The 22,655-nt window shown below is 39.2% G+C and overlaps 1 protein-coding gene across 3 annotated transcripts in view; it reads right to left on the bottom strand.

Annotated features, from left to right (window-relative positions):
* GALNT7 (polypeptide N-acetylgalactosaminyltransferase 7) overlaps window positions 1-22,655 on the bottom strand; it is a 70,881-nt gene that overhangs the window by 36,040 nt on the left and 12,186 nt on the right. For 2 of the 3 annotated variants that reach the window (XM_038178954.2, XM_038178955.2), the window contains exon 2: window positions 2,768-3,225. In XM_038178954.2, coding sequence (XP_038034882.1) covers window positions 2,768-3,225 — 458 coding nt within the window. Of the gene's footprint in view, window positions 1-2,767; window positions 3,226-8,259; window positions 8,404-22,655 lie in introns of those variants that run through there. The other variant, XM_072037293.1, reaches the window with a different exon arrangement.

The following is a 22,655-nucleotide window of genomic DNA, read 5'->3' on the forward strand; positions in this document are numbered from 1 at the left end:
CAAACCATATCAACACGTCATCCAATATTATTTCTCTCTACAGGGGGCAGCAAGAGGCTTTTTATGGCAGCCGAGACAGCCCACAGTCCCCAGCAAAGTTCCTGCTGAATCAATAACAGCAGCTGGCAAATCACCTTGGCCACGTATGTGCCTGACTCGAAAGACAAATCTGACCATAGCAGGACTGAATCCCCCTTCACAGGCATTTCTTCCCTCTTCCCCTTTCAGCAGAGTCGAGCCTCAAGGCTTCATGGCTTTTAAGCTGAGAGACTCAGCTCTTGCAGTGCTATTTCACTCCTGCCAACACCACCTGGGGAAGCACTTGGCGTACTTCCCTGAACCAATCTGAGTGCTGAGGGTAACACTGAAGAATTTTTATGCCTCAAGGAAAAGGCAGAGGTGAGGCCTACCTGGATTTGAACACCTCTGAACAAACTCTGTCTTTGCCTGAAATATCTTCCTCAATTAGCAATGCTGGCAACCAAAAAAAAGGATGATTATACTGTTCTTCAGTAGGATTATGCTGAATGTTGACCAGCCTTACCAACTAAAATGACCTCCTAAAGAGATCAGTAGGATGAAAAGGGGAAGGAAAATAAATGGGAAAATAATTCATCCAACAGGCCATCTGCTACCTTTTTGCTACATTTCTTCCCAGTAGCAGGGGGATGAGCAGGAAAAAAAATACAATATCTGAAAACAGCCCCTGCCAATCCTACATTGCTTTCCCTCTCTTCTGCCTTTCCCAGGAAACACATTGAAACAATAAACATTTAAACTATTCAGAATAATTGCAAGCGTCCTGGGTATTCATTATACAAAATAATTTATATCAAGTTGCCTGAAAGATGTGTTTTGTTAACATTTTTGTGCTGTTTTGTATGCTTGCATAGGATATTAAACAGTAAAACCTAACTTTGATTTGATCTGCTGGCTTTGACCTCCATGGAAGACTTATCTGCAAGTGAACTTGGAGGAAACTCTTTTAAATTTCTGATCTAATCGTGGCTGTCTCTTCTATTCCTCAAAGCATTTAAGTCTTCTTAGGGAATTTCTGTCTTTAGAGTACTAGTAAAGATAAACTCTGAGATTACAGGTGGGGAACTACTTGGCAGATATGTAGTCTCTCTGATGCTTTCCACCTTGGGGAAAAATGGGCAGAATGAAGTCATGGAGCTCGGCTGCCAAAGATAGGGTCAGTAGCCTAAGCTGAGGCAGCCTGGTCCCACCTTCATAGGACATGTCATAGGACATGCTGCCATTTCTGCTCAGCTGTGCGGGCAGAGCAGAGAACAAAGAAAGGAGCACGCTCCCACCCTCTGTCTTCCCACTCTCCTGAGGAAGGCAGGGCCAAAATGAACCCTGCTAACACAAACTCTTGACTCCGAACAGCTTCACTCTGCTCAGTTCACCACCACACCTGGTGGGGAAACCATTTTTCTTTCCAAGTGTCTGTAGTCCTGTTGCCTCTTACAAAAAGGGCCTCAGTGGCTGCCAACACCACAACAAAAGCAGCAATGCTTAGGGAACGGCCACCTGGAAGGAAATGCTAGCCCAAACAGGTTACCTGGAGCATTTCCTCCCCTTCAAAAAATCTCTTCAGCACAGAGGCCCAACTGCTGACTGCAGTGAAGAAATAAAATTAAAGTGAACCTCAAGATAGCGAACCTTTCCCTGCCACTAGCAGCTGACAGACTCGTTTTTCTCCTCCAGCTTCAGGCAGGTGGAAACCTTTAGTAAGTCACCCAGGGAACATGGCATGAAGAAAGAGAGGCGCTGTAATCTGTGCACTTCAGTCATTTTAACAAATGCACAGCAGGCAGTAAATTCACGCAGCAGTGCTTGCACAAGCATGAGTCAGGCTCACAGCTGGCCGGCTGTCTCCCACCTCACAGCATGGAAAAACACTGTTTTTATGAAAGGCCACAGTACAGTCCCAGTGAGCAACCAGTGACCAACCAAACAGATCAGCTGCCACAGCTGGAAGCGTGCAGTGTCGAGGTGGGCACCAAACCCCAGGACTGGCAGAGCACCCCCTCTCTGCTGGGGAGGAGAGGAGAGAGAAAACAGGCAATACATCATTTTGTACCTAAATTCACACACCCTCCTGTCCAACGTAAAAAAGCTAATCCCAGGCAAGTTATTATTATTTTTTTTCCCCTAAGATTAGTTCCTTCTTTATGATAAATGCAGTAAGAAGCGTAGGTAGAAGATTAATCTGCTGTCAGCTCCAAAATCCAAACTCCAGTATGGCAGATCTATACTCTTGCTAATGCAGGTAACTAAGCAGAGTTATTTAAAGGGAACAATATTACTTCATGTTCTCTCTCTTTTTTTTTTTTTTTTTTTTTAAGCATTGGCATGAAATCATAACTAAATAAAACATACTATAGGAACTTACGTATGAAATAATAATTAAAAAAAGCATTCTTAAAAGCAAATCTTAAGAAGTTATGGACTATAAAGAGAACACACAACAAGGAAGACTGACTGGACATGGAACATCTAAATATATGCAATTAGACTGGATGACTTCAGAGACAAATCAATATAGATTAAGTGTTCGTGAAAGGAATAATTGGAACAGCATTAAGAATAACATATGGAAACATTTGGTACAGTACAGCACATTTGCCTGTCAGGACAAGAAGTCTCAAGTACTTGGCCTAATTAATAATATTATTTTAAGCATCAATTAAGATCCATGGAAAGAAAATAATTAAACCTCATAAAAACAGAACTAAAAGAAAACAAAAAGTTTGCTTACTCTTCTTGACGCAAGTCATTAACGCTCCGATCTAGTGAAATCATATCACTTGCCACCATATTAAACCCAAATTCTTTAATGCTGGCTTGAATGGATTCTTTGTAATCTGGTCCTAAAACATATGGCTTCGCTTCCTCTCCAGGGCCACCAACAACTCCGTGAGGCTCGGGCTCTTTGGGTTCAAAATTACCAAGGACTCCAGGTCGTAAAACAGGATCTCGGTATACAAATGTCTGAGGCTTAAATGTGAGATACTGCCTCTGGATGACATTTTGCTGATTGTTATCACCACCACCATGCTGATTTAGTTCATTTTTGGCCTTATTTTTCCTTCGAATGGATTCCAAGTCCACTTCCACGCCTTCAACATGAGGCCAAGGTACCACAGGTTTGAACTTCTCATTTCCTAGTCCACGTTCTCCTTTGTTTGGTATGGGTCTGTTGGCTTCTTTGTCATCCTATATATACACAGAGAAACAGCAGGAGATCAAATAAATGTATCACTTTTATTTATCCTTTTTCTCTCCCCCCCCCACACCCCCAAAAAAATCCAGTACCTTGGGCACTGCAAATTGATAGTAAATGTATGTTATAAGCAAGAATGGAGAAATCTCTGTTCATTCAGGGCCTGAATGAACACTTGTCATTAAAGCTAGCAGTTGCTGGAGAGCATCACTGGACAGTGTCCACACTTACCTGAGCAAGTGGTCCTGGAAAGGGCCTAATGTTCACACCCCAAAAATTGTTCAGCAGTTTTACAGCTTCCTCCCAGAGAAACACAAAATTCACACTGAGATTTCAAAACCCTCTTGGCATTTTCAGTGATCAGCAAGGTCCATGGGGGTAGGACAAGGGTGATTTTGAAAGAAACTTGGCAGAAAGGCTCTGAGTGGCTGTTTGTGAAGTCTCTGGAGTACAACAGCCCCACCCATGAACACGCTCTAAAAAAATAGTCACTGCTTTCCCTAGTACTTCCATCCAATGGGACAATGGGGAAACATTGCTGAAAGTTCAGATTTCCTGGTAAAATTATCTATTTGTAAATGTGATAGATGCTCTCTGTGGAATTCAGCGTCACCTAAAAACACATGCATTTTAGCAACATCTCACTATCTGTTCACAAATACAGGATCAAAATAAAATAATAATAATAAAAATCAGAAGGATGTCACTTATTCAAACCTGTTAGAGGAAGGTATAAGTCCAAAGATCAGGCTACTGAGAGACCTGTCCAGTCATACTCTGAAAACACCCAGTATCTCTGGACAGCCTCTTTCAGTGCTTTACCAGTGCCTCAGTGAAGATATCTATTTCTTCTCATACCCAATTAGAAATTTCTTGTTGTTTCTTGGAATGATTGCCTCCTGTCCTTTCAGTGTTGACCCCTGAGAGGACTTTATTTCCATTTTCTCTGTAACCTCACTTTTGAGGGTGAAAGGCTGTAATTAAGTTCTCCATTAGACTTCTCCAGGCAAAACAACCCCAACTCCTCTGCCCTGTCCGTGTGCTGCAGCCTCCTGGCCTTCTCAGCAGGTCTTTGCCAGTCCCCTTCCATTTCTGAATTTCTCTCTTACACTGGGCACTGCAGGAGGAGAAACCAGACACAATGCTCCAGATGCAGTCTTGTTAATTGTGTGTTATCAAGAAACAAAACACTTCCCTTAACATAACTTGATGGCTAAGCTCTTGCTAGTCATTATGCAGTTTACCTTTACTGCAGCAAGAGCACATTGCTGACTACATCACAGTGTTTTCCTCACATACCATGCTGCATAATGAGCTTCAGAAAGTAAGAAAAATCCACGATAAAATATGCCTAGAGTAACACAGTAACAATGGGAGTCAGACGGGCTCCAATTCAAAATAACATTCTGCTTCTCTGTTCTAATTTGATCAGGGAAGATGTACAAAATGCAGAAGTGTTACATTATTCTGCTCTTCCATCACTTTCTGAGGATCCCTGAAAAGCCAACCTGGGAAAGGGAAGGATAAGAGCACACAAAAAGGCACGTTTAGCGAGGAGGTAAAAAGCTACCATGTATCTAACTAAAGTGTTGAGAGGACTCTTCAAAAGAACATCACCTCACACTTACCCTAGAAATCAACATGAAGGTTCCACCACTCAACTGCTAGAACGCTGCTGACCTCTCACAAATTTGTGCCTAATTTCTGCTCCAAGTGCAGAGACAGCTAAGAAGCCAATAAAATAGTGGGCATCATCAGGAAGGATTCTTAAAGAAACTGTAATTTTGACTACATAACATTTTGTTACATTCCTGTCTTTGGTAATATTTAGTTCTGGTCTTCACATCTCCAAAGCACACGTCAAAGTCAGAGGAAGTATAGAGCAGAGCAACTGGAATGAAGGAGGAGGTGGATAGGTGCCTTGGGATGTATGACCACAAGGACTGGGATTACAGTTTGGTGATGTGATGGCTGAGGGCTATATGACTGAGGTTAAGAAAATCATGAGGGTGATGTATATGTTGATAAACCAATGTTTATCCTAAATCCAAGATCTAGAGGCATTTAAAAAAAAAAAATCATGGGATAATTTTTGTAAAAGAACAACAACAAAGCCAAAAAGGTTTTTTGCACAGGCAGTGATCTCCTGGGATATGCGACATGGGAGGCTGTGGACAGAGACAGTACAAACAGCGAACAAGGGATGAGGAGGCAAAGTGCTGGATGACTGGTTTATGAGCGGACAGTAAAAGGAGGAGGCAGGAAGGTAGCTTCTAACAACTCTAATTCAACCTGTGTGGATGCTGGAAGAGTCCAAAGAGAAGGAAGCAGAGCCAGAAGCCAGGCTTGCCTGCACGTCCTGCTGCCACTCTCAGATAGAACCCTGGTCTAGATGGATCACTAGTCTCAGTCCACCAGGCATTTCTTATACCCTTGGTCTGTACCAAATTAAATATCTGTTCACTCCATTTCCACCACCTGTAAAACATTACAAGCTTCGACTTCACCCATTCTCTGACTGAAGCAAAACACTTTTAAAAGTAATTTGTTTATTTTGCTGCCATCAGAACTATGGCTTACCTCACATTACACTTAGCCTCATTATAACTGTTACACATAATTTGCATTATAATGCACTTATTTTCTGCTCCTTTCAAGACACTAAATATATTTCATTTTTCTAGGGCTGGAAAATACTGCATAGAATGAGCAGATTATACACACACACACAAACACTTGCTCACCTCTCCCCTCCAATTTCTACACACCTATGACAATACGACAGCAGGCGCTCATTGTGGGTCGGCCCCAGGAGGCAGCTAAGCACCACGCTGCCGCTCACTCACTACTCCCTCCCTATGCCTAGTGGGGTGGAAGGAAGAGAAAAAGAACAGAAGTGAGAAAACTCACATGTTGAGATAAAAATAGTTTGAAAGTGAAGAAGTGGAAGATAAAGAGAAAACAAAACAAGTGACGCAAAGGCAATCACTCACAACCTCCCACGAGCAGACTGATGCCCAGGCAGTTCCTGAGCAAAACATGGCTAATCTCTGTAAAGCCACTCTTCTCCTTTCTGAGCATGACATTATATGTGTATGGAATATCTCTTTATCAGTTTGGGTCACTTGCCTGGCAGTGCCTCCTCCCAGTCCCTTGCTCAATCCTAGCCACCTCCCTGGTGGACAAAGTGAAAAATGGGGAAGGCCTTCAGGCTGTGCAAGCACTGCTTGACCATAACTATACCACTGGTGTTATCAATGCCGTGTTGCTAGCAAACCTTACAGGCTGCTGTGAAGAAAATTAACAGCATTTTATGGGACAAAAAAAAAAAAAAAAAAAAAAAAAAAAAAAAAAAAAAAGAATTGCTTAAGTGCAGTCCACAGGGCCAGGAGATTACTCATTTATCCACAGATAACAGAGACAAAGGATTTCTAAATACCATCTGGAAGAAAAAGCAAAGTCAAGCCACAATCAAAGAACTATTTTGGCCATTATTCATGTATAAACCCTTAGTTAGGAACTTCTAGAACTTCTCTTTTATAAGTGATGACTTCCCTTGTATTTTTTTAAATGATTAAATGACTTATCCAGAACTGACTGAAATAGTTTTTAATTAGTGATTAAAAGTTCAGTGCAGCAAAAGAAGAATCAAACTTCTAAAAGATTCATACAACAATGACAGACAAGTTGGAAGGCATGCATATGAAAAAAAAAATCACAATCTTTCAAAAATTGGAAAGAAAAAAGTCTTAAAATTATTTGAAAAAAACTTTGGAAAAAAACAAATCCATTACAACAAGCTGAAGGGAAGTCTCAGAAAAAAGTGAGCACAACACACACCTGAACGTTCCTGTTTTTTTCCAGAAATTAGGGAAGAGAAGCAAAAATCTGAGTCATCTCACATCTAAAGACCACCAAAGAAGAGCAACAAGATCTCATGACATCTTTACAAAGTGCACGTAGCAAGCTGTTTATATATAATAATATAGATTTCTTCCCCCCAGGAAATAAACCTTTTTTTTTTTTTTTTTTCCCCCTATAGGCTAAATCTAGAGATTAACTGCCAGCTTTTGTAGCTCCAGCTCAAGTGAAGCCTTCTTCATTTTTTAGATGTTGTTTTCACCCCTTAAAAGGATTATGTATGAGTCACTGCTATGAGTGTATTGGAAATATTGAGATGATATAAACATAGTCAATTCCTGACTTGTGTAAAAAGGAGATTTTTTTTTTTTTTTTTTTCTGGCAAGTTAGGTTCTTCCTTTTTGCAAACGAGAGGAATGAAACTGAACTGATGAGGAAAGTAACTGTATCCTCTCAGAATCATATTTCTAAATTATACAAAGGAAAAGAATAAAAAATGGGAGAGGCCTTTAGAAGGCTGCAAGATTAGTCAACTGACAGAAGGGCTGGAACTCTGGCTGGCAATAAAACTGAAAATGTCAAAGTTGCATAATCTGCTTTCCTTAAGTAATCCAGTTCAAGACTGGCAACTCCCTAAAATTCTATGAAATAATGTCTGAAGTACAAACCAGTGTTTAAAAAAACAAACAAACAAACAAACAAAAAAGACAAAAACAAACAAACAAACAAAACACCACCAACAACAACAAAAAACAAACAAACAAACAAAAAAAAACAGTGGATTTGTTTAATCTACGAAATGGAAAATTATCATACCCCAAAAAAAGTTTGCTAATTGAAAAGAATGTCTATAAAAGCAACTTGCTCATCTAGACAAAAATCAGTGATGCCTCATAAATGAAGAGAAGCATAATTAAGTACAATTCAGTAGTATACTTATTACCCAAGGCTACAAAAGGAAATTAAAAACTCTACACTCTCAGAATATATGTAGTCATACCCAGCTGATTAAAGATATTCAGGTGTTCTTGATGAAAAACTACAAAACCTCATTAGGTTTAATATTTTAGTAATCCAGAAGGTCAATCCCTATGTACTTGCATTTTTCTCCAGTCTAACTTTTGCCTTTCTTAATTCCTGGCTACATCTACACCACTGGCACTTACCATGAAATGCAAACACAAGGAAGAGTACAAGGACTTTTAACTGATGATAAATCAACAGCTCTCACAGCTTCCTTGACTGAAATTCTTCATGCAGGTGACAAGATTTAAAAGTAAACAAAGGGGAAAAAAATGAAGTATTCTGAATAGAGAATGTCACAGGTACTGTGACAGAGACTGCACAACTCTCAGTTTAAGTTTAGTACTTCAGCAAGGATTTCAACATATTTAAAGTATTTTGCTTTGTTTGCCTCATCTTAATGCAGTCACACTCCCGGCATATTGGAGAAAAAAAAAAAAAAAAAAAAAAAAAAAGGCCACTTGAAAGGGGTTCTGATACAAGACACCTGAGCCTACCATTTAATTAGTTGAGGAAATAGGAGGGGTTGTTTTTAATTTGTTCAGTTACAGAAGAAGGAAACAAGAAAAAGGGAAAAAAAGAAATAGAAAAAGAAAGAGATGAAGACAAAAGATAAAAGACAAAAGAGAATGAAGAAAAAAAGACAAAAAGAGGAAAAAGGAAGAGAGAAAGGGGGAAAAATAGAAAAAAAGGGGAGAAAATTAGGAAAAAACAACAACAAACAAACAAAAAAACAGAGAGAAAGAAGAAAAGAGAAATACAATAATAGGGAACAACAAAGATTTCCTTATTGACTAGACTCATGCCGAGGAGAGACTAAAATACTGTCTGTTCTCAGCCATGCTTCTAGCATGATTCTGGTCTATATGCTAACAACATGTGTGGGGAAAACACATTGTATGTATTGGTTTGCTTCTAATTGTTATGTGTAGATTTTACTCACCAGGTAGAGTAAGCGCAGAACATAGATGGAAAAAAATAGTGTCAAAATATAGTTCTTTGTTTTACAGCTATTTTTGTGTCACATTATAGGAAAAAAATAATTCTGATAAAAAATGTGAAGACTTTTCATTGCACAGAACCAAACGCAGACAAAGTGGAGAACCATCTTATCCAACAACATATTTGTGGATAGATCTCACAGCAGATACTCACTAACTTCAAAATAAATAAAAAAGCCATAATTCCCACAACACATTTGGCTGGCTGTCAAAGAAACCCTAGGAGATGGTACTGCTTCCAATTACACCCTTCATGGTAACCTCTATCCTAGCAATTAAGATGTAGCTACTGCAGGATCATCTGCTGAAGGGAAACCAAAACCAAAAACACAAAGAAATTGAAAAACACAACTTTGCGAACAAGGAGGAGGAGTTATGGCACAACTGCCATTACTTCAGAAAAAAAAAATTATAAATTCATTTGTAATCATTAATTTATGTGTTCCAGCATAAAAAGGTCTATTTTAAACCCCATATGCAGCACTGCCCACCTGTCAAATTTTGCAAAAGCTTCCACCAAGCAATTTCATCACAATGTACTCAAATTAGGGCAGAATTTGGACCACAAGAATTCTTCTGTTGAATATGAGCAGCGGCATTCAAGCCACCTGGCTTGAAAAGGGCTTTTGCTATCACAGTGTCTGAGCAAAAATGGCTCGCTCTTTTGCTTTGGCTTCTCCTCTTGGTGTCATCCTGAGCCACTCCAAAGGTGACGGAGTGCACAGTAGCTCTTACAGTAACTTCTAGGGCCTGTATAACCTTAGAACAGAACATTCATGAGAACTGCAGAAACAGAGAAAAATATAATTTTACACTAAATTATAGAAAATGTCTAAGGTTTAAAAATACATGCTTATAAAAATAACAGATTGCTAAATCACTGTAATTGCGTGCTTTGCGCAACTCAAGTGAAAAACATGTTAAAGGTATTCATCACCAACACTTCCAGGAAAACATGTCTATAAGTTATGCTCTCATGTCTACAGTTACCCTCAATTTTGAGATATCTTGACAACATCAAAGTCCAATGCCATCTATCTGGATTTTTGCCTTGTTAAATAATCTACGAGAAACATAAAGTATTTCAACAAGACCTAAATCTAACCTACTAGCATTAAAGCTGCATTAATACCAACCTGGAATAAGTTTTGGCAGACAGAACTGACTTGACTACAGTACCACAAATGTGTTACTGTACATCTCCAAACAGCAAGTAACCCTACCAGAAGATGACCACATCAGTCTACTTTTCAGAGTGTTCCACACAAGACTTGGTCAGAAGCCACAAAGAAAACTCAGAAAAATTAAACAGAACTTTGAAGCAAGCGTCGCTTTATATATATTACATATATAAATATGATTATATATATACACATACACTTACATAAGTATTCTATTCATTAAAAACACACAACTTGGAAGTGCAACTGAGGTGCAAGAGCCAAAAGCAGCTTTGGAGAAATGCATGTTCAGCAAAAGTTTTATACTACATGTATTGTACTTCTACTACATTTAAAAACGTAAAATAAAATGCAGTTATTATTATTTTATATGGAGGACAACTTCCCCCTTCACCTACCTCTTAGATTTTATAGTAATGGTCAAGCTGATTGCTACCTGATGCATTACACAGTACCCCACAGCATCTTTTAGTCAGCTTGCTTTTCTTGCCCCCTTTCTCTCAGTTCCCAAGGTGCTCCCCAAGAGGGAACTGTTTTGCCAGATACCTACAACATTGTTAGCTAGCAGCATTGAGGAAAATTCCTTTCTACACTCACTCCTTATGCTCTATCTGATAAGGCAGTACAGGAGAATCATTAGTATTTACACTTCTGATTGGTATTCAGACAGAAGTAACTATTAGTTTTCACTAGATACCAGTGGACCACAGTCATTAATATCTACTCAGTCCACTAGGATGAAAAAAAAAAAAAAAAAAAGGTACTAATACCCTAATTGAGGCAGAACGACTTAGGGGAGTAAGATTAACAATTTCCTTCCATTTTACTGTTGACTTTCCTGACTTCAAGAGCATTGCTTATGCACACCCTTTGCTTTGAGAGCAAGTGACATATCCATAAGAAAAAACATAGCTTACATAAAAAAGGAGAGAAACAGTTTGTCAAAATGTGAACTTGGTAAGTGCTTGATGTTCTACTACTACAAATGAGTTTGACTGAATTTAGCGTTCATGTTCTGAGCGATCCACATTAATCTGAGTCTCTGTGTCATTGATTACAAGGAAATAGCAAAACCAAGTTCATGTTACCTCGTAATGAGTCTAAAAACTAACAACATTCACTAACAGCTGAGGTCATCTTGTTTGAACTGCTAGGAGAGACAAGGCTCAGCTTCTCAACTTTTTTTTTTTTTTTTTTTTTTTTAAGGTTGCAGTTGCTGTAAGAGCTCCCTGGGCAAACCATCAACTGGCTCTTCCTGTCTTATCAGATTTTTCTGAAGATACCATCTACTTTGTCACAGCAGAAGCATTCCTCTAGGACAGTGACTACAGGCTATTGCTTGCATACTGCCCTGCTTTGCAGACAACATTTCACAAGGTCATTGCACATCAAGTTTTACTAAGATATAGAAGTCCTCAACACAAATAGAGATTATCTCTTGTCCTTCCCTTTTTTGTGGCATACTTGCAAATATAGTGACTGATATTAATTCCTAGCAACGCAAGAATACTCATTTTCAGTTGAAATAACTTGATGTCCCATGTATTTGGCTAACAGAGGGTAAATCCTGAGTTTTACCCATTTACCTAAGAGTACCTTTTTAGAGATACACATCTATAATTAAATGAATCAGTAAGATATCCGTGTGGATTTAAATGGTTCTCCTGATGCCATCATCTTCACCCTTGCTGTGCACTTACCACCTCAGCTCCAGCAGAGCAACACCATCCTGCCACAAAAGCTGAGCTCTGTTTTGGCTTGTACTGCCCTACCCCTGCCCTTGCTCCTGCATTCCTCCTTACCATGTCCCTCTGCCTCTGTGTCCCCTGCTGCAGCACTCTATGTTCCTCCTCCTGGAGTAGTTTGGATTTTCTATAAACACAAGGGTTACACTTGTACATATCTGGTCTGGATTGAGCAACTTCCTTTACTTAGCAAAGTTAAGTCAACTTCATAAAATGCAGAGACTGCCAGGAGACTTGGGATTGAGTCCTTTGCACCAGACCTGGTCACTTTTCAGGGTTGCCACTGTTCACACAAAGCTTGCAAACTTCTTTTGCTCCCTCTCCCTCCTTCCCACCTTTGATGGGTTTTCAGAGTACAAATAGGACAGTGAGGATGTGGCCCAGCCACATCACGTGCACCAGTCTGGGAGAACTGCAACACTTCTCGAATTCTTGTGTGACAGCCACTTTCACAATTAGACTCCTCTGTCTGACCAAAAGCAAGTAAAAATAGACAGAGTACTTCAGAACAAATTACTGTCAAAAATAGTAAACTTTTATTGTCTTCATTTTTACTATTACCCATTGTTTAGAGATACTGAGCCAAGTTAAATTCTCCTACTTGCCTTTCTTTTTGCTTGAGGTTCAGCTCTCACAGGCTTTTACCCATCTGGCTGTCTTTCCATTTCTGGTATGGTCAGAGTTTATCTATTGTTCCACACTGTCCCTTGCCCCATTGGCTGACAAATAATCATGCTGCATTGAAGAAGCCTTGTCAGGGATCCACTTCACCCAATGAAGTTCACTTAACACATTTCCAAGAAAACTGTGGAGACAACAAGCAATGTTTATCTCCTTGTAGCTCCCGAGAGCACCCCATAATCTTAGATAGTCATTAAAAAGATCTAAAAGAAAGATTCAGATTAGAAAGACTCAGACCTGAATAAACAGATATTATGGTAGTCTCTGCTTAAATTTGTAGCCTCTTGTCATTACTCAAGTAGCACAGATATTCATAAACTGAATCATAAATGAGGCTGCTATATTGCCTAAGATCGTGTTATATTGTAGTCTCCCATGTCTCCCATATTGCAGAATGGTGTGATGTTGCCACTAGTAGCTTGTGAGATAAAAAAAAAAAAAAAAAAAAAAAGTATTTGTAGCTGCTTCTGTTGTCAAAGAACCCCAGATAAAGCAGAAGTATGATCTAGAGCTTCCTATATACTCTCCTTATAGACTGTTCCCCAAGGATGACAAAAAGGCTTTTAATCTCAGAAAAGCAAGAATTTATTACAAGTTTATCACAACTAGAATAATTAACTTTTTCATTAAAGGAAAAAGTGATGAAGCAGAAATGAACATAAATAAAAGCAAGCATCTCCCTACCCACTGTCTTCACAATTTTTGCTTCTAGACTATGTCCCTGTTAATCAGGTGTCCTTTTTCTGTTGCAGTAAAGTGCAGTTTCTCTGGTCCCCAGGATGTTTCTTTCCATCAGCTGTAGATCTGCTTCTTGCTCTTCTCAGCTCTCCCTGCTGTGCCGTGAAGCTCACCACACTCTTTCCTTGCCTGCCCTACCTTGCATCTTAAACACCCCTCTGCTCCAAGAAGGCTCGGTTCCACTGAGCCTGCTCCACTCTCCCTAATGGAACATGACGCAAAGCAAGAAGAGCAAACACTGTGCTTTGTACAAGGTAAGTCATTTTAGGTTAAGTACTTAAGACAGGTCTAATCAACCACCAGCTGACTGACAGACTGTGCTTCACCTCTGAGTCTGCCAAAAACTGTACTTTTTCAATGTCTGTAAACTTCCTTCCTTTCTCTGCATAACAGACAAATGTCTACGTACTGCAGGTTACGTTTTGTCACGAGCATGGTATTTCAACTGCAAACTTTTGCTGAGCATCATCCACATTAATTCATTCCTGAACAGGGAGTGCAGTGACTCAAATCTCAAAGATCTGTGAAATACCAAACCACCTGTTTGGCATTTCAGTGTGTTTATCCTTGAATGCACAATACAGGTTGCTATACCATAGATGAGACTCAATCAAAAATCAAAAAAAAAAGAAAATTTGTGTATCAGTTGACTTGCTTGCTAAATTTAGCTGCTTTAAATATTTTATTGTAATTTAGCTGTTCAGAAAGCCAAGTCCCCTGGAGAGGCCAAAGAGCAAGGAGAGCATGAAGCCGTGTGGCACAGTTATCATTCTGCTGCAGCAACACAGAAAATAACTGTCCCAGGTAAGCAAGGCTCAGTTACTGAGCCTTGTTTTGCCAAAATAAAATCTAGTTTCTTGTCTAATCTTGCCAGTAGAGACTCTGCTAAGGACCCAATTGCTTTCAATTTTTCCTTCTTTTCCTGAAACAACTCCTCTACTTGATGTCTTAGTAGATGTCAAGTTGCATTTACTCACAGGAATGAAAGTACTTATTGCCTAGAAAGTTAAACCGTGTTTTCTTTGAAGAAGCTTTAAGAAAATATTTTTTTCTTCAATGTCTCAACCTGGAGGCAACACGTGGGGTATCTTGCTGTGTGAGAGGTTCCGCAAGGTGACTGCATCCTTAAACAAATACTTCAGAAGACACTGAAAAAAACCACAAACCCAACAGGTACCCAGGAGGAGCTGTGGATAAAGTGGTGCATTTCTAAACAAGTAACTTCTAGGGGCTCAGCCAACCCCAGAAAATTGTTTAAACAGATGAAAGCTGTGGGAAGTCTCCAAATGCTCAGAATTCTGGCTGGGTCTAATCAATATTATCATCACTCATTTCTGTAAACATTTGTTATTATGTATTTTGTTCAAATGCAACCTTCTGTTCTCCTCTTAATCTCTCTCAAAGTGGGTAACATTTCCAGTTTTGTTCACAGTGGTTTTGACTGAGATGGTGCCATTGCTTACCTTGTTTTTTTTTTTTTTTTTTGGGGGGGGGGGTTAAGTATAGAGAAAAACTTTTTCCAACTGTTTCTTCTAGAAAAAGCTGAACATAATTTTGAAAATCAGCAAATCCCTTTTGAAAAATGGACAGTATTTATTGCAGAAGGTGCAAGGTTCCTTCCCCATCTCCTTCCTCCAACATTTGCACATGGTTATGTGGTTTGGAATGATCCCATACTCTGACCAGATTTCAAAAACAGCACTGAATGTTTCTCATAACATCTAGAAAACAGAAAGGTCTTCCAAAAAAGGAAGATATCAGCTTGGTCCTTCAACTTGTATACAAGAGTTTCAGATTCAAGTGTTGGATTTTCTCCATTTACCAAAAAGCTTTTTCTAAGAGAGAGGGTTTTGGACCATATAATACAGAATATATCACAACCATAATGTTCCCTAATGCAGCTTGATAAATAGAAATCCATTTTTTTCCTTAATAGAAAAATAGACTTTCAAGTTAAGACCAGCAAAACGGAGTGAAGGTGAAGGCATTTATTGATTTAGTTGCAAGTGATGGATAATCAGAAACATACTTGGGATATAATAAATTGCTTCATAATAATTCAAATTACCACCACCTTGCTGGCTTATAAAAAAATTTCAAGGATATAAGGAAGAAGGGGGGCACATTTGATAGATAGCAAGGGATTCATATCTCTAAATTGAAATGTCAGCACTGTTGTAAGTTAGGTACTCTTGTGAAACAGCCATTATACTCAATCCATAATTAGAAAACTGCCCACAATTTTCCTCTCTAGAGCTATTTTATAAATGCTTGACTTGAAGAATTCTGAGTATTAAGAACAAAATGGACAATTGTTTAATACCTCTATCAGAGTGGACTGTAAGATTCAAAAGGGCCTCTACATTTCGGGTCTTTACCTATGACCCTGGTCCATGGCTTCTTTTTTTCCCCCCTTTTTTCAGGAAAAAATAAATAAATAAAAGAATGCATTGATCTTTATCTGAGCTTTATCTGAGCTCTCTGTATTGCCAATTAGAGGCTAGCAGAATGCAGGTCCTCTTTTGTAGTTAAAATTAACTCCATCCCTGACAGATCTCTAGGACAATTTTTGTTGTTAAATACGAATAAAGAACAAATGATTCTGAATACCTGGGAATAAAAATAGTGACACTGTATTAATGCCTTGTGAATTTAGTATATGCTGATCCATGTAGTATAGCTGTTTCTGTAGTTGTATTCCACTACTGCCAAAGGCACACACTTTAAAACACTTGGTGAACAATTTCAATAATTTTTGCAATCAAACAAATGAAAATTGTAGAAAACAGCCATAAGGGATTATGGCCATAAGGGATTGTTTCACTGTGATATTGCTTTAATCCACAGCTCTATCATTGCTAGCACATATACCTTCTGTCTGGTACGTCCTTATTTCATGCCTGCACTCTGTGATCTTCAGCAGCACAGATCTTTCATGCCCTCATGCATGGCAGCTGGCCTCAACTGGTCCTACACCCATAGTTGAGTCATTACTATGGTTGCTAAAAACTTTCTTTCACAGCCCTTAATGGTTCAAGCAGTAACGAGCCATCTCTTTGCCATCCCCAAAACCACTTCCATCTTTTATTTCCTGGAAAGTTGTGACCTCCAAGTTCAAAGGCTTAAAACATAGCATCATTGATAAGACTGTACAAAATTTGTTCTTGTCACTAGGTTTCAAAATTAAAAGAAGCTGGTGACACTTCTAGTTGAATCATTGCTCCTTCCACATTCTGTCTTGCTCTGGGAATATCCTTTGTTTTATGTGCATGTTTCAGCAAGATCTTAAAGACAGAACTAATTTTTATTTGTATGGTCATTAGAGAGTCAAGAACTTCTAAGATGTCTTCTGTCCAGCTTCATTTGCTTCCTCCATTTCACAGGGATTACTAGCCTCCTTTTCCTATGTAGTAGTGTTACAGAGGCCTATGAGGGGGCAAGGCTTTTCATTTCACTGAGACAAAGACCCTTTTAGGAATGCTCTCTGTAGACTGAAAAAAGAAACATTAGCTGTTTCTTCTGGACTTGAACAATCAACATTTAAATTAGCAAATTTAAGAGACCAAGGAGTTAAAATTTCTAACTCATAGCTTTGCTATTGAAAATAACCAACTTCTATTATTTCTCCCTCCACAGGGAAAAAGCCTCCAAAATAAACAAAAACTGCCATCAATCCTAATGTTTTAAGCAGCCAAGAACAGATTTCCTGGCCCTCCAGGCTATGAACACTACACTTGCAAAAGCCAGTAGAGAAGGACTGGGGAACTTCATCCCTATTCCCCAATCATCTGAGACAGAAAGATATTTAAAAGTCATACATCTGTTTTATATACCTTGGTGAGTAAATGACATTCACAATACAATAAATCCATTGCTGATGGACATGCTTGATCAGGGGATGTGGGTTTCTGTGCTACATCTTGTATGCCCAATTTTTCTTTTTAGACTTTCAAAACTCATTTCATATTTCTTCCTATTAAGAAACAAACTGCATGATTAGATTTTCATTTATCTTGAAATATTGTTACCATTCTCAAGCTTTACAACAGGCTATTTGTCTTAAATTGCATTCCACAATTTGATCAGTCCTACCATTTTGAAAGCTTTCTCAAAGAAATAGCCAAATCCAAAAGCTGCATTGTATGAAAATTACACATAGCCTGAAACCTATTTCTGAAAATTTCATCTGAACTCCCAATAGATTTCAGACATTCAGAATATTTACATAATTACCTTGTGTACTGCTTGACAAGTGAGGGGAAATCACTTATGATCAATTGTGTTCTGTCTCATCTTTCCATGACCCCTTCTTTCCTGCATCTTTTCTGTGTAGGACATTGAAGAGAATCTGTGTGGTACTTACCAATAAATTACAGTTATATTCTACTGAATTGTTGAGGTAAGGGATGTTCTCATCTGTTTTAACTACTTTTAAAATAATTCAACAAAAAGTCAACACAATACATGCATTGGAAGCATAAGGGAAAAAAGGTCTGCAAGAATACCAAAGCAGTGAGAACCAATTTATTGAACAGAAAAAATCAATCTTGGTAAATTGACTACTCTTTCTGTGACACATACGTCTAGTGACATTTCTTGTTTTCCTGTAAAGTAGACATGATGAATGTCAAAACCTATTTCATAGCTTTGCTTTAGCAGCCACATCACGTGTGAGCACAGCCAGATTCTTGGCATCTTTTGGGTAGTCAGCAAGAATTCTATAAGCTAATCCACATACTTTTTCAAACAGTTTTAACAGACTTCATTGAGTTTGTTTGTTCTCTCCTGCCCTCCACTACCCTTCCAGCCTTGCCCTTACTTCTGTGCTCTCCATGCAGTATCTTTTCTTTTGACCAGGGAAGTCACCACAAGATCTAATGGAGGGGCAGACACTGCTGCTGGCCTTCAGGGAACGGACTTCCTTGGCATTTACTTGGCTAGTGCTGGTGATCCTTGGTGCATCTAAACCTGGAGTTTACAAGGCTAACCGTTAAATCTTTACTTTCAAAGCCAACTTTGGGAACTGACATCCTACCTTCTTTCTCTCGAGAAGTCACTAAGGTTCAGCACCTATCCCTGAACGTCTTTCAAGGTTCTCACTTACGTCTGAAGAAGGATCCTGAAGAAAGTACTCACATGAATGTGTTCCCAGCTCAGGTACACTCTGACTGGCATTTCTGACCACACGTCTGGAGAAGATGTGCATAAACACCACCAATTCCTTTGCTTTGAAACAGCTATGCAAGCAGGGAATAAGTGTCACACTCCAATAGCTAGCTGTTCTTTTCCCCTCTCCTTCCGAAGCACTAAACACTGCTAGAAATCACAGACAGCATTGGTTTTTACAGGATACATGTGGTCATTTTCAGCTCCCCATAGACATTAGTATAAAGTGCCAGACATCAGACATGTAGTAATTCACAAGCCTTATACCTTTTAAGTGATTGGAATTTCAATCACTGTGATAAGCCTTTCATAGATTTTTTTTTAAGAGGGCTTTAATATGAAAGTGCCTATTAGTGCCTGCTGCAATCTCTTGCATTTAAATCAGCAGTAGATGACTGTAGCAATCTCCTGTTGAAATTATTTTTGCATACAGCAGACAAAGAAAGATGCATGGGGACCCTTCTTGCTTGCAACAAATGGAAGTCGGTGTTATCAGCACTGGGTCTAGCCCCCGCTGCTGAAACAGCATAGCAAGAGATATTTGTATGACGAACTGTAAGCTTTTTAACAAACATTGGCTCCTTATAAACATTTTCGTCATGAACTTGGAAGTCTTGGCAACTCAGACTCTACATAAATAACCAGAATGGAATTTTGCTTAAAAATTGATCCCCAAATGACTGCAAGCCTTTTCTCAGGTTGTACTTTCTTTCATAAAGCTGCTTGCAGCTGGAGCGATTTCCATAAGCGCTAAGCCTGCATGCTCCTGGTAGGCTTCAAATGGAGGTGCTAATAACTGCATTTAGGAAAACTACAGCCTTCACTTCTTGCATCTAACATAGAAAAGATATTAGCGAGGTGTAGTTATGATGTACCCAGTTCATTAGGTAGGTGTTTAAATGGGAACACAATTTGCCAGATCAAGATCTTTATATGCTAGTCTTGCACTTTGACTTCTAACAAAGACAATTTTGTTAAAGCATGTCAGAAAGCTGATTTCACAAACCATTTGCAGTCCTTGAGAAAGATATTATTTTTCTAACAGAAAAATCTGGCCAGCAACTAGAGGTAGAAGAGTCAGTGAGGCTGTTTTTACTTAGGTCTGGCCTGTGAGAGAAAGTACCTCCCAAGAGGAAGCACTGCAGCAGCAGCAGGATGTCACTGTTTGGATCAGGAGTGTGAAGGGGATGCTGTACGCATAGGCCATCAAACACCAGAGGAGAAACCAACAGCAGTACTTGGACAGGACAGGAAGCGATATAGGCCTGCTTACTGTGCATCCAAATGTAATCAAGCAAAACAAAGCGAAAAATCAGGAAGAAAGCTACTTTAATCCCAAAGTATAAAAAATAAAAGAGGGGATAAAATCCACTGTGTTTTGCTACCTTTCAGTAACCTGCAAAACTACTGTATTGGAAGTGGTAAGGAGAAGCAACACAGGAGAGCCTTTTCTGTCAGAGACAATACATTCAGCAGACATCAACCAAGCCAATATTATTACTGTTATTAAACAATCGCCTTTTGGGAAGACCTGTTTCCTTTTTAACAGTTCTTGCTCACCACTGACAACAGCACAATATAAAAGGCATAAGCTCTGGTTAAATGTGTCATATTCTAGTTACTCAAATCAACGGTCTCTCAGTGTGTGACATTATCATACAATGTAGACTTGGACAAACCTCAATTAAGAGAGAAAAAATAGATTAAGTCCTTATTCTACTGAACAATTCTAGTAAACTAAAGAAAAAAATAACCACAAAAACATTATTTTTCTTAAATTACCACTAAGGTATTTTAGAGTTTTAAGACTCGCTTTACAGTTTTAAGACTCTAAAACCATCAGGAACAGTCATAAAGAGGTCAACGTGTTCTTCAGAAAAACTGATGGAGACATCCAACTGGATATGAGAAAAACTTGCCCCATGAGCAGAGCTGAGCAGTGGGACAAGCTAGGCTGAGAGGTTGTGCAGTCTCCCTCCTCGGAGGTTCTCAAGACCCAAGTAGACAAAGCCCCAGGCAGTCTGTCTGACTCCATGGCTGACCCTGCTTTGAGCAGGAGTTTGGACCTCTCGAAGTCCCTTCCAGCTCAAATTATCCTATGATCCTATGCAAAAGAATTGGAATAATCTTTTTGACTTCATTAAAGCTAGATTTTTTTTTTTTCACTTTGCATTTAATTCAGTCCAATTAAAAATATAAAAAGCTTAAAAATAAGCTACTACTCAGCTTCCATTTCTAATAATTTCAACAGAACATGAATAGCAGGAACTCTGTGCATCTCTTTAGTAAAGAGCAGTCGAAAGCCGCAAGCAATACAAGTTGCTTCAGACATAATATTTTTCCTGGAAACAGCACACACACTTTTTTTTTTTCAGCATGCCATTTCCAGTTCCACAATTCTGGACAGCATGACATAACTGTAGGTTTGTAAAGGAAATCAAACTTCTATTAAATGGGGGGGGAGGGGAATCACTTACCTATTCTTCCTACAGAGTAAAGGTACTCATCTGACTTCCCTGCTTTATTTGAAAATCAAAGTTTAGAAGACTTCTGAATGTCAATACTGTGATGCATTACATTGACATTTATCTTCCCAAGACTGCAGATACACTGATACAGTAAGACCTGAAGGTGATATTTTTCATCTCTGCTGCAAGGTGAGCTGTGGAATACCAGGAATATGAATTGAAAGATACACCTAGCTCTTGCTGAACAAATAAATGAAAAATACTGATTTTAGCTGATATAGAGAAGCTGCCCCTGCATTTTTATTTTCTCTAATTTGTTGTGGATTTAAACCTCCGCCTGATGAATGCTAGATGTTTGGTAATTTTTCTAGCCATTGTTTGAGAGTAAGATGGATACATTTCCACAACCAATTTACTTCTCCCCTACATTTTTATCCTTTCTGTGTGCCAACACAAACACCTCTACACCTGCACAGAGCTGCATCAAGGACTCCCGAAGCAAGCTGTGTGGGCAAACCAAACAGATTTGGCACCTGTAAGCAGGGTGAACACCAGTGCTGAGCTAGTTCACAATAGGAGCATGAAAAAAGCTGCTGGGGAATCTGAAAAAGGCAGATGAGAGTGCACTAGCAGCAAAATGCACAGAACACTAGAGTTATTTCTAGCCATCCTCAAAGCTCTCCTCAGGACCTTCCAAGGGCACACAGGAGAAAAAATTACCTCCAGGCTGGCATGAGCGCAGAGACTTGGGTCAATAGAGGGTTTTGTTGTTGCCTTTTTATTTTATTTTTTTGTTTGTTTTCCTTGTGTCTTTTTCTTATTTATTTTAATTAAAAGGTACAAGAGTGCCTCTCTCTCTAAGCCTTCCTTCTGCCTTGGAGGAGCCCTCTTGCTGTGTTGGGGAATTGGACACAAAAGCAGACACTCCTGGTGCACTAAGAGCATCAGAAACGATGCAGGCTTGCCCAGTTGGGCAGTTTTCTGAGTTGCCTCCACACCCAGACCCTATCTCAGTCATAGAAACCAGAAATAACCCATGCACTCCTGCGCAGGGAAAGCCCAGAAGAACAAAACACTTTGGTGCAGGTGATCGGAGCCATGCTTGGTGTTCACCTCTCCAAGGCACACCCAGGAGTGTTCGTCCAGTGTTCAATGGTAAATGGCAATGCAGAAACAACAATTATCCTCTAAACACAAACCTCCCATTTCTCCTAATTCTTCTAAGACAAGATTGCTCCTCAAGGAAGCAAATATTTTCATCTTGCTATGGATTGATGGAGAGAGCTGCATGTTCTTAAATTCAGGGAGGCAGGAAGATGCCTACAACCAGCAGTTGCCCCTGCACTGTATGAGGGTACTCTCTCAGGAAAGCTCTAAGTGTCAACAGAGTTGTCATTAAAAACAAAACAAAACACAAAACAAACAAACAAACAAAAACTTTTCACAACACTAGATTTGAACATGTTTTTCCAAATCTCCAGTACTATGCTTTTCTTGCAAAATGCACCCAAGTGTCAGGCAGAACTCCCTTCCACATAAGATAAAGAATTAAACAAAAT

Source organism: Anas platyrhynchos, chromosome 4 (assembly GCF_047663525.1).
Source record: "Anas platyrhynchos isolate ZD024472 breed Pekin duck chromosome 4, IASCAAS_PekinDuck_T2T, whole genome shotgun sequence".
NCBI lineage: Eukaryota > Metazoa > Chordata > Aves > Anseriformes > Anatidae > Anas > Anas platyrhynchos.